The sequence below is a fragment of the Cucurbita pepo genome, chromosome LG04 (genome assembly GCF_002806865.2).
Source record: "Cucurbita pepo subsp. pepo cultivar mu-cu-16 chromosome LG04, ASM280686v2, whole genome shotgun sequence".
Classification (NCBI taxonomy): Eukaryota; Viridiplantae; Streptophyta; class Magnoliopsida; order Cucurbitales; family Cucurbitaceae; genus Cucurbita; species Cucurbita pepo.
This window is the reverse complement of record NC_036641.1, coordinates 8,139,620-8,151,636: the sequence shown is the minus strand read 5'-3', so window position 1 is coordinate 8,151,636 and position 12,017 is coordinate 8,139,620. Positions and strand designations below refer to the sequence as shown.

Below are 12,017 nucleotides of genomic sequence, written 5' to 3'. Positions count from 1 at the left end.
AGATACCACTACAAACATGTGATGTAACAGCCCAAATCCACTGTTAGTAGATATTGTTCTCTCTCGAGCTTTCTCTCAAAAATTTTAAAATTCGTCGGCTAAGGAGAGGTTTTCACACTGATACTCGTTAGAACAAGAATGAATTGAATCGAGGTATCTATAATAGCTTTTGACTACAATAATGAAGAACAAAAAAAGGGAATTTTCATATTCATGGTATTATTGAAAGTATAAGAAACTTGTTCACAAAATTCAAAGTTTGAATCAAAGGGAATTTTCAAATGAAATTGAATGGCTTGAATGTGTAGAACATGGCTATAAACAAAAAGATGGGATATTTAGATTCTTTTTCCTTTTCAATCTTTGCTTCGTCCCATCTTATTGGGGATCTTGTAATTTGATTCATGCTTTATATGCTTCATTCATTATAGTTTTTCAAGACATAATGTTGCAATGATTCCTTCATCTATGGCTCATATATGTTTACTTGTTACTAAAGTTTCTCGACCGACACTATAGGATGCATATCAACCACAATGTTCGATCGACACTTCACCTATTCGAAGATTAGTTGTCTTGAAATGACTCAACTTCTTTATCGGTCATGTCAAATTCTTGAGTCAAAATCACTATTACCTTGATTGATTCGAGACAAAAGGAGAGAATAAACCCTGAAACGAAAAGAATGTGAAAAGAAGAGTTATCTCGATCCCACATCAGTTGGAGATGATCAGAACGAAACATTCCTTATAAGGGTGTGAAAACCTCTCTCTAGTAGACGGACAGTAATGGGTCAAAACGGACCGTATCTACTAGCGGTTATATTAATCATTTCACACCATATGTTGTTATGAGAACACGATAAACTTGAAGATTTTTGAAGACCCACCCACCACCCGAGAACTTGGTTTTTTTCTCACAAATTATTTACGATGTTTTGTTGATTATTTCGAAAATATTTGAATTTTGAATTAAATAATAAATAGTGTTTAAAAGAAAATATAAATGATTGAGTAATTATTTAGTGAATCATTTCTTAATTAATGATCCAACGTCCACAAAATAAGTTTAAAGTTACCAACATATATTATTTTCCTCACAATTATTGTGTATTTATTTACTACAATAATTATTATTTATGAAAATTATAATAAATGGCCTTAAAATTATAGAGAGGGATGGAGTTTGACTCAGAGAGAGGACAGGTAGACCTAATGATAGAGGAGAGAGAGCCCTATTTAAATTAATAAAAATATATTTCGAAAGTTAATTTTAAAAAAATAAAATTATATTTTTACTGTCGGCATGAAAATAGTTAATATTTTATTTAAAAAAATACGCTTCAACTTTTAAAAAATTTAAAAATATTCTTGAAAATTTTCGTATTTTATAACTTTTTAAAAACTTCAAACCTATCGAAATTTTATTTAAAAGTTTAAAAATACTTTTATTATTCGTATATTGATGGAACGGTTAGTACCCTGTTTCAAAAATATTTATGACCTTTAAAAAATAAAAATTTTGTAGATGATTTATGAGACGAGACGTTGGACCGTTTCTGTCTTTCCATGACCTTTTTCTCGTAAAAGATTAAGAGTGTTAATACTATTTTTTAAATTTAATGGGTATTTTTTAATTTTTTAAAAAGTTAAAAAAAATATTAATATTTTTGAAATTTTTGAAAATTTTAGGAAAATATATTTATGAAGTGTAATGAGAAAAAATAGCATTAAATTTGAATTTTAAAAACAAGGCCACATCAACATTTCCACGTCACCATTTGTCTTTTCAAGGACCCTTTTGACCAATTTTTTTTTGTTGGGGAGCTATTAATGAAAATGCCACGTCAGTATTTGGCCCTTGAAGGACCAATGTGGCAATTTTGTTTTTTTTAGGGAGCAATTAATGAAAAAAAAAAATAATGATAGAGGTCAATTCGAGAAAACGTAAAATGTTGAGCTTCGTAACATGGGAATCAAAACAAATATCAATGGTTGGACTGATTTAAATATCCAAAATCTAATTTTAAAATATTTTAAATTCATAGTAAAAAGTTTTAATTTTAACCCATTAAATAAGAATAGTCGATAAAATTAAAACCAGATATGTCAATATAGTATAATAAAATATATTATTTTTTGTTCAACCAGATGACCTATACTTAAATTGGTTAAGATACAAAAAAAAATGTTACCATATTATATGACAATAGTCGCTCAAATTGGTAATCTGACTCAAACCAACTCTCGTAATTTATAAATAGCATTTTTGGCTCGTTTAGAACTACCCACTTCATTTTTCTCTATTATTCATAAAACCCATATCCCATTACCATGTTTTTTTATAATAAGAATGACTCGTGGACATTACTCTCTACTACAAGATATCAATAGGGGTGGAGCAAGAATTGGATATAACCCATCTCGGTCTTATTAGTGTGAGATCCCACATCGGTTAGGGAGGAGAACGAAACATTATTTACAAAGGCGTGGGAACCTCCCTCGTAGACGCGTTTTAAAAACTTTGAGGAGAAGTCCAAAAAAGAAAAGTCAAAAAGGACAATATCCGTTAGCGGAGGCTTGAGCCGTTACATTTAGCTAATAGAAAGAAATTTCTCCAGGCTTCCTCTCTCATTATCAATCCCGATTGGATTAGATACTCGTGGATTAAATAGACATCTAAATGATATTCAAACCCTAAGGCAAGTAGTGAAGAAATGGGTAGTAGAGTGGTGGTACAAGTATACAAGTACTTGGAGAGAGAATAGTCGGCGATGCCATTAATGGGAGCACATACTCTCAAAACAATACCACTTTTTACACAACAAACAAATTCAAATGCCTCCATAAACCAACACCCATCCTCTCATCTCTCAATCCAAAATTGCTTCTCTCTCTCTCTCTCTCTCTCTCTCTCTCTCTCTCTCTCTCTCTCTCAATTTCTAGCTTTTTAGCTACAAACATTCATATATTTCTGCTTAGAATCTATGTTTCTGTCAGTTCATCAGTACCCAACATCCTGTTAGATCGTTTTAAGATCTTAATTTTAGATTAGGAGAGGTTTTTGCTTACAATTAGGGTTTTTTTTTCTCGCCGGAGATTTATCAGCTGTGGCTGCCGCACGCCGCCTTCCTTCCGATTCCGGTGCCTTTGCCGATTGGGTGGCTCCTCCCACCGCCGATGATGAACTTTCTCTCGGTTTCAATTCCGCTGCTGCCGTACCGGTTGCTAGGATGTGGCCCTCCTCCTCCTCCTCCAGACCTATTGCTGGTGCGTATGGCCACACGGCACCACCGCCGACGGACATGGTGGGTCTCATGGCCTCTGGCTATGGAGTTGGCCTTAGTGTTTTGCCTCTTCTTACTGGTCTTGCGCCGTCGAGTGTCGGAATTGAAGAGACTAATTTGATGATCAGCCGCGGCGGCGGCGGCGATGGCGGCGGCGGAGGTGGTGGGGTTCAATTTCATGGGAATAATTTTGATGGGTTTGGGTTTTTGGGAGGTGGGTCGAGCTTGAATTCCGGCGTTGGGACTTGTCATGACTGTGGGAACCAAGCTAAGAAAGACTGCAACCACCGCCGGTGCCGGAGTTGCTGTAAAAGCCGAGGTTTTGACTGTGCTACTCACGTGAAGAGCACGTGGGTTCCAGCAGCCCGGCGGAGAGAACGCCAAGTACTGAGCGCCGCCGCCGCTGCCGCCGCCACTGGTGGGACTTCATCGGGATCCACCTCCGGCGGGAAGAAGCCGAGGCTCATTGCATCACAAACAACCACCAATTCTCACACTTCCACTTCCAATACTCCAACACGAAGCTTCGACACTTGCTCAGGTGATATCAAATCTCCAAACCCTTTTTAGATCGAAATTGCATTTTCATCCCTCGATTTTTCAAACTATTTCATTTCGATCCCGATATTTTCAAATATTATATTTTAATCCCTAAATTGCGATAATTTAATCATTTACGTTCATAAACTTCCATGAATGTCTATTTACATTAATAAAAAAAAAACGATATCCGCTAATTTTAAGAGTCAGATAAATCATGTACGACCTCTAAAAACATGCGAGTTTCGGGTAGAAAATAAAACAAGAGGTCTTTGTCTTAATGCATCTGCAGATATGAGTTATAAAAGGGCGAAGAAGCTGCCGGAACAAGTACGAGCGCCGGCAGTGTTCAAGTGCGTCCGGGTGACGGCGGTGGAGGGTGGCGGTAGCGGCGGGAATGAATATGCATATCAAGCCGTGGTGAAGATCGGCGGCCATGTTTTCAAAGGCTATTTATACGACCATGGAGTGGAAGCTAGAGAAGGGTTTCCAATGTTGTCGGATTTGCATCTGGGAGGAGGCGGAGATGGCGGTTCGACGTCGTCACCGATCATCGATCCTAGTGATGTGTATGGAAGCTCCGCCGGGCGCGGTGGAGGACTGGCTGGGGGTTCCGGCTATGGTAATCCAATAAGTTGAGTTACTTTTGTGTTTGTTGAGTTGGTTGGATCCATATTTAAACATGTTGGATGTTTTGTTTTAGCATTTGAATTTGTTTAGTGGGGAAATAAGAGATAGGAGCCTTTACTTATATGCTTTATTTTTATTTGTATATTTACATTGCATACAAATAAATAGATTCTATTAATATTTTTAAAAATTTTAAAATTCATTTTAATTTATTATTCAGTTACGTTCTAAAATTTTCGACCCAAATAATTTTTATTAAATAATGAACTCAGTACAACCCTAAACTCAATTTCAATATATATTTGAAAAAATTAGGTGAGTAGTTAAAGAATAAATTATCAAAAAAGAATTATTACGAAATTCTTTAAAAAATAAAATAGACATATGTATATATAACTATATTTTAAGTAAAAAAAAGTATATTTTAAAATTAAATTCAAGTCGTTAGGTTTAACCGAATCTAACGGTAGTAAAACCTATAAATCAAGCAAATCCATAAAAAAATTTATTTAAAATCAACCCATCTCATGAAAATTTTCATTTATTTAAATCAACCATATTCAGATAAGTTCATAATCCAACCCAAACAGAACAGGTTGGGTTGGTGGAATTTTTCAATTTTGTGTTTGCATTCCCCGACGATAGTGTGGTCACTTACTTGAGTATTTTATAAAATACTTCAGTCATGTGCTACTTCTATTTTTCAGGTAAGGCAAGACACCCATGTACGATTGACGACGACATCGCAAGTAAGAATCATGGCACATGCGTAGGATAATTGTATTTAAATTGTTAGTATAAAGCATTTTTCAATTTTAATATTTAGTTTATTTTATTTAATATTTTGATTGCTTTAAAGACTTTTAAACAGGTAAGTTCATGGCAATGTTTTAAAATGGTTTTAAGATAAGAGATGATGTTATGAATATGATAGCAGACTTTAGGTTGGTAGAAATTTAGGGTTGTTACGGTAATAATGAAAAATCAAATATATTTTTGAAACAAATAATAACGGTGGCCATCTAAAACTAATGAGAAATGTATTTTTAAATTTAAATACATTATGAAAAAAGTTAGTATTAAAAATATTTAGTGAGTAACTTTTCGTTGGGGGTTTCCTGGAAAAAATCACATGCACTCGCTCATAACAAAAATATACAACAGCTTTGTGGGATCTAAACTTGTGGCGTATAAATATGTCATTTCTTTTCTTGTGGTCGAGTGATCAACAAACCTCGAACATACCAATTATATGGTAGTGTATAAATAGGAGTTCTAAAAGACATCATTACACCTATTAATCGGAATCGGTACCAAGCTAATAGAGTCGAGTCGAGTCACGTTTGTGAGAAATATTTTAGAAAACGAGAGCGAGAAAATACGTTGAAAACAAATTTAAAGAAATCAATATTATAAACTAAAAGCGAGTAAGTAACAACAACAACTTTGATAGCATATAAGCCGAAAAACTGACAACTAGTGACATCCCCTGTTAGTACATTTTGAGACATTTTAGTCTGGTGTAGACATGATTTTAGTTTAGTGACCGATCATACACCTCCATATTAACATAACAATAATAATAAAAAACTATATAACATGAAACCAAGTAAGAGGGGTCTAGAACATAAGCAACACGTCGTGAAGAAGCATGAGGGTGGCACTGTGCATAAGTTTTGATCGCGAGAGCAACAATGTCCAACTTATGATGATTGGATGAGATCAATGGTTAAACCAAAACGGGAACCATGTGTTCAACAAGCGTTTAATATTGACTTCATTGATTCAACATTTATGCTACAGAACACATGAAGCTACTCAAATTGGAACCATGTAAGTTGCAAAAATGGTGGTTGGAGACCAATCTTTTCCATGAATGGCTAACACGGAGCTAAGAATGGAGTAGGTGAGGGTCATGGGATTTGATTCACCCGCGCAGCATTGCGAGAGCGAGTGGAGTTGGGACCGAGTGGGGGCCTCCAATTGCCTCAGTGGAACCAATTATCGCCGGAAGTGGAAGCCGCAATGTCAAGCAAGAACAAACGCCCCGAAACCTCCAAACACCGAAAATCTCCATCGCTCACCCACCCCTCCTTCCTTTCACCAAAAACCTTCAACAGCTGTTCATACCAACAACCCTCAATCATCACCATTCCCTCCGATTTACTCTCTCTTTTCCCTTTCATGTAAGTGTCTCTTTCTCTCTGATTTTGCGATTTCTTTGATGGATTTTGGAGAAATTTGTGGGATTCCAAATGGACTCTGTTTTCTTCAGATTCTCGATTTTTTATTCGCTTTGTCTTGTGATGGATTCGTATGTTATTGATCTGTTGTTTTGTTGATTCGATTCGTGTGGAGAAGTGATGAATTCTTTTGATGAGATTTCTGAGTTACAATACGATATGTTTTCGAGGAACATGGATGATTCTGAGTCTTCTAGGGTTCTTGAAATTTATGTTCATCATGCTAGGAACATTCACAATATATGCATATATGAAAACCAGGATGTTTATGCAAAGTTTTCCCTCACTTATAATCCTGACCAGACCTTGTCCACTAGAGTCGTTCAGGGAGGTGGGAAGAATCCTGATTTCAATGAGAATTTGAGGATGAAAATCACTCAGTTTGACTCTGTTCTCAAATGTGAGATTTGGATGCTTAGTAAGGCTAGAACCTACTTGGAAGATCAGCTTTTGGGGTTTGCTTTGGTCCCTCTTTCACAAGTTCTTTGTAAAGGGAAAGTGACTGAGAATTATAGTCTCTCTTCCACGGATCTATTCCATTCCCCTGCTGGGACGGTACGGTTGAGTCTGTCTTTGGATAAATCGTTGCCTGTTGATGAGTCAAATTCGATAACGGATGTGCCTGTATGTTCGTCGATATCTTCAGAAGTTGTGTTGTTGGATCCAGCAGAATATTCTAGGATCGAATTCCCTGATGTTAATGTGGTGATGGAGAATAAACAAATGGTGTCTGAGTACTTTGATTTGGCTAGAAATAGTTCTCGTTTGAGACCTGGAATTTCCACGTTTCTTCGTCTCGGTGTGTCGCCTCCCCAACCAGCCTATGACTTTGAAATGACTGCAAATTCTTCTAAAGAACACCCAGCTGGATCAGTTTCACCAAACAACAGCAGCATTCAAAACTCTAGCTTCTTAAGCTCCACGACGACGAGTTTGAGTGATGATAGAAACTCTGCTGATTCTGTCGAAAAGAAAGCACGTTTGTCAGGTGCATTGTTGAATTCTTTCGATACTTTTGCCGTTACTACCGAGGCTGGAAATCGAGTCTCTGGTCCTTGTCCGGACACTTCAATTTCAAGGAAGAGCGGCGGGGCAGCAGAGGAAAATGAATCAAAATTTTCAAACAAGGAAGACAAGATTAACATAAAAAAGGAAGGAAATATCCCTTCTGTTCAATATGGTCGGGTGCTTTCAGCTCCATTAGGGAACATTAATCTTGAAACTGAGCAGTCTGCAATGCAGCAGCAAATTGTGGACATGTACATGAAGAGTAGGCAGCCGTTTACAGATTCTTTGGCAAATATGAAACTTCCAATGGATCTCAATAAGCCCGAGAATGAACACCAAGGTGTTGTGATTCAAAACCACGATACGAAACCAGAAACCGATCAAAAGAAAAAGGACGGATCCCGAGTTTTTTATGGTAGCAGGGCGTTCTTCTGATAATCATAGGTGGTGCAAATTTGACACTTCTATCAGGGTATCGGGAGCTATTCAAACTTCCCTGGCTTCACATCAAATGGTATTTATAACTAATCTCCTATACTATTTTTTTAATCTTTTTAGCATGCAACTCTCCTTAAAGAGAGTATTAGTTCTTAATATCTGTTCTAAATCATCTGTCATAGTCTTGGCTACGATGTGTTATGAGTTACTTTTCGCAGAATGTATAGAGTTTTTCATGGTGATTGTATCCAAACAAGCTGTACTAACACTGTGTGAGTATTGTTATTAATTTGTAAGTAGCTTCGTTGCTAGGATCGAAAAATGCATACCCATCCAAACATGGCTATCTTGGTTGTAGTGAGACCTAAAACTTGACATTAAATTTCCGTTTTTTTTTCTTTGTACTTACTCAGGATGTGCATCACTTTCATACACTTAGTTCTATGCATATCACTTTTATGCATAAGGAACTCACTAGATGAGCATCACTTTTATACTCATTAGGCCTTGTCGGGTATACATCACTTTCATATGTAAGTGGTATCATTTTCATGCACATTGACCCTACATATATCGATTTCATGTTTGTAGGGCCCGTAAAAGTATAGAATAAAAGGAAAAATCGTATAGATATCTTATGACTAATAAATTACACATGCATGAGGCTCTGCATGTAGAAACTATTGTTGGAGAGAGGGATGCGAGTCCTGGGCAAGGGCGACCAAGAGTGAGTCTCAAGGGAGAGAGAGAGAAAAATAAAAATAAGAAAGATCACTGCTAAGGTCCACGATGATTGGCTATTGCAAAAATCCAACAACTATGAGGACATTGCAATGCAAATGGCATCAGCGAAAATCAAAGATTGGCAAGCGACACCATTAACTCAAGAACGGTGCGACACGAGGTGCTCGGGTGCTGTCACTGCGACAAAACGAGATGGAAGTATCCAAAGGTTGTGGTTTAAACAGAAGTCAAAGAGAAATCAGGGGTGATGGGACCAACTTACTCAATCCTCTCCCTCCCCTCAAAGTACACCATAGAGTCTCCCACGAGGCCTTCTTTGAACAACCTCTTCTTAATTGAGGCTTGACTCCTGTGAAACCCTCGAACAAAGTACACATTTTGTTCGACACTTGAGAATTCTATTGACATGACTAAATTAAGATATGAGCATGACTCTGATACCACATTAGGAACAACGACCCTCCACACTGGTATGATATTGTCCATTGTAAACATAAGCTCTCATAGCTTTACTTTTCGTTTTTCCAAAAGGTCTCATAGTGTTCCTTACTTATATACCCACCATCTTCTTCTTAATTAGACAATGTGGGACTCCAATAATGCTCCACAAAGGGATGCCTTGAGCTAAGAGAACTGAGTGGAACTGGGGCTTCTATGTGAAGGAAGCCAAGCCAAACTCAACCATTATTAGACACAAAGCCGGCTAGGGTTTCCTTTTTTTTCCTCGAGATGTCAACTTGACTGGATTTAGTCATGTTGTATTTAGAACCCGAACATAACTTAATTGACTCATTGACCCAATCACTCATTAGAGAAGTGAAGACAAAAGAAGAAAGGCTAAAAGAAGGTATGATTAAGGTTGTTGAAATTTATGCCGTTGGAGTGGGGTTGTGGGGCAGGTAGAGGCCATGTTTTGTCTACACAAAGTGCTTTCATGTTTGAAAGTGCAATGGAAAAGGTGACTAATTGTTTGTATTGTTAGATTAGAGAAAGGAATCCAAAGCAATTTAGCTACTGTTTTGGAGTTACGAAACATCATAGCATGGCTCTCTCAATGCCTTTTGGAAAAGTGAACTTGACTGTGGGCTGCTTTTTCTCTGTGCATTTTGTTCTTTGATTTGTTTGTTTGTGGCTTCTTCCTCCTCTCCCACCAACGTCTACCTCAAGTGGCCCATGGCTGGTTTGGCCATCCCTTAATTGAATTTGGTATGGATTCTTCGTTAGAATTAGACTCCGGCCATTGAACTATGTTCAAGTTGATCTTGTATGTTATGATAGCACTATTTATGGCTTTATTCTATAGTCTTCTCAACAGATACTGTCATTCGTATATAAGTCTCCTACTCTTAGATGAATATTTAAAAATACTTAGTAAGTAACTCCACTGTTGGGATAAACAAATGCAAACCTATTCAACTATGATTTCATGTTTTGATGAGACCTAAAATCTAGTTTATGACTTTAGGTTAAAATTTCATTTTGTGGGTGGATTTTGATACAAGATACTTCTCTACACATAACTTATGCACATACATGATGTTTCATTAGGTGAATATCTCGTTTTTGTAAACCCTAGGTCTACATATAAGCTTATGCACTCTCACACAGCGATCCCGGGAAGAGACAGGACCCAAAATCATTCTTATAATCCATGCTCAATGTACACACATGTAGGAGGTCCCACATAAAAATTGTCGTTTTGTAGGATGGTACATACAATACTACCATAATATCATGACATACGACCTCTACGAAGCTAATATATGTAATCACGAATTCTGTCATTTACATTTTAATTCCTGGTGCCTCAAGAGTCATACACATGGTCATATCATCACGGTCATGAGAATTATATACATGGAAGCATAATACATCAAATAAAACATATAATGTCATATCAATATAATAAGACATATAGTTAGCAACCAGGAACAGATAAACTAATCCGATCTATAAAGTTTTTCTTTATTAACTGACCTAACCCAAACTATATAGGATGGTTGGATTTTTTGAGTCATCGGGTATATATATATATAAGTATAAAGATTTAAAATGGATTGAAATTTGGAAAAATTAATGGTTATGACAAATATATATTTTTAATAAAATGATTTAGACACAAACAAATTGAAAAAAAATATATATATATATATATTTAAAAATTATTTAGTGGGCTATCTAGTAGGGTGCTTGGGCCTTGAGCAACAAACCCAATTGCCTAGGCCCAGATCTTGACTTTTTGGGCTATCACTCGCACGTGTGAGCCCTGTTCCCTTTCTGCTCATTCACACGTGTTAGATAACAATGGAAATATAACTTAATTGGTTAAGATATATATAATCGATAAAAGATCAGAAATTAAACTCCAACTTATATCTAATTTAGCTGCTTAAAACATATATTATTGACCAAAAAGCGAGTAGTTGAAATTATTGCAGTTTCAAATATTACTAAAGCGTGATATAAAAACATTTTAGACTTGTAAGTGTCGAGGAGAGAGAGACAGTAGAGTAATTTGTAACGATTCGAGACCATTACAGAAAATGTCTTTTGTCACATGAGTCTGTATAGTGATGTCTTAACATACTGTTAAAACGCTCAAATATAACATCTCACCTACGCTTTGGAGACTCCCTCAATTTCACATGAGATTCGAATCAAATAAAATTGTCGCAGATTCACGAACCCGAACACAAACATAATGAAAATTATAATATCCTTTGTTTTGAGATTATACAAATTTGGTTCACGAATACACCCCAAAATGAATGTACCCAAGAATCTTGCACACTTTCAGGAACAACACTTCTGAAACATTATATATATATATATATATTATTTATTTATTTATTTAGAGACAGGATAATGTAAGAGAAAAAAAGATCTTTGTGGGAGGAATAAAAAATTAAATATTTTATTATTTTTTCAATTTAGTTCTTATCATCCCATAAATAAATAAATAAATAAATAAATAAATAAATAAATAAATATATATATATATATATATATATATATATATATATATATATATATATATATATATATATATATATATATATAACTTCGAGACCGCCACATAGAGTGGAGAAACTGCTACACGAAGTTTTTTTTACCATTTTTCATCATAT

At 35.9% G+C, this 12,017-nt stretch overlaps 2 protein-coding genes across 3 annotated transcripts; both read left to right on the top strand.

Moving 5' to 3' along the window:
• The first annotated feature begins 2,832 nt into the window (after window positions 1-2,832).
• On the top strand, window positions 2,833-4,579 carry LOC111793985 (protein LATERAL ROOT PRIMORDIUM 1-like). Of its 2 annotated transcripts, none has more exons than XM_023676080.1 (2): window positions 2,833-3,827; window positions 4,119-4,579. In XM_023676080.1, exons 1-2 carry the CDS (start codon window positions 3,233-3,235, stop codon window positions 4,463-4,465), a joined length of 942 nt encoding a protein of 313 aa, XP_023531848.1. In that variant the 5' UTR covers window positions 2,833-3,232; the 3' UTR covers window positions 4,466-4,579. The 2 variants fall into 2 exon arrangements, with proteins under 2 accessions (XP_023531848.1, XP_023531847.1); XM_023676079.1 differs by having other exon boundaries at window positions 4,113-4,579.
• A 1,970-nt stretch (window positions 4,580-6,549) lies between these two features.
• Window positions 6,550-8,546, top strand: LOC111793984. The gene has a single exon (XM_023676078.1). It carries the CDS (start codon window positions 6,820-6,822, stop codon window positions 8,140-8,142), a length of 1,323 nt encoding a protein of 440 aa, XP_023531846.1. The 5' UTR covers window positions 6,550-6,819; the 3' UTR covers window positions 8,143-8,546.
• Window positions 8,547-12,017: the final 3,471 nt, after the last annotated feature.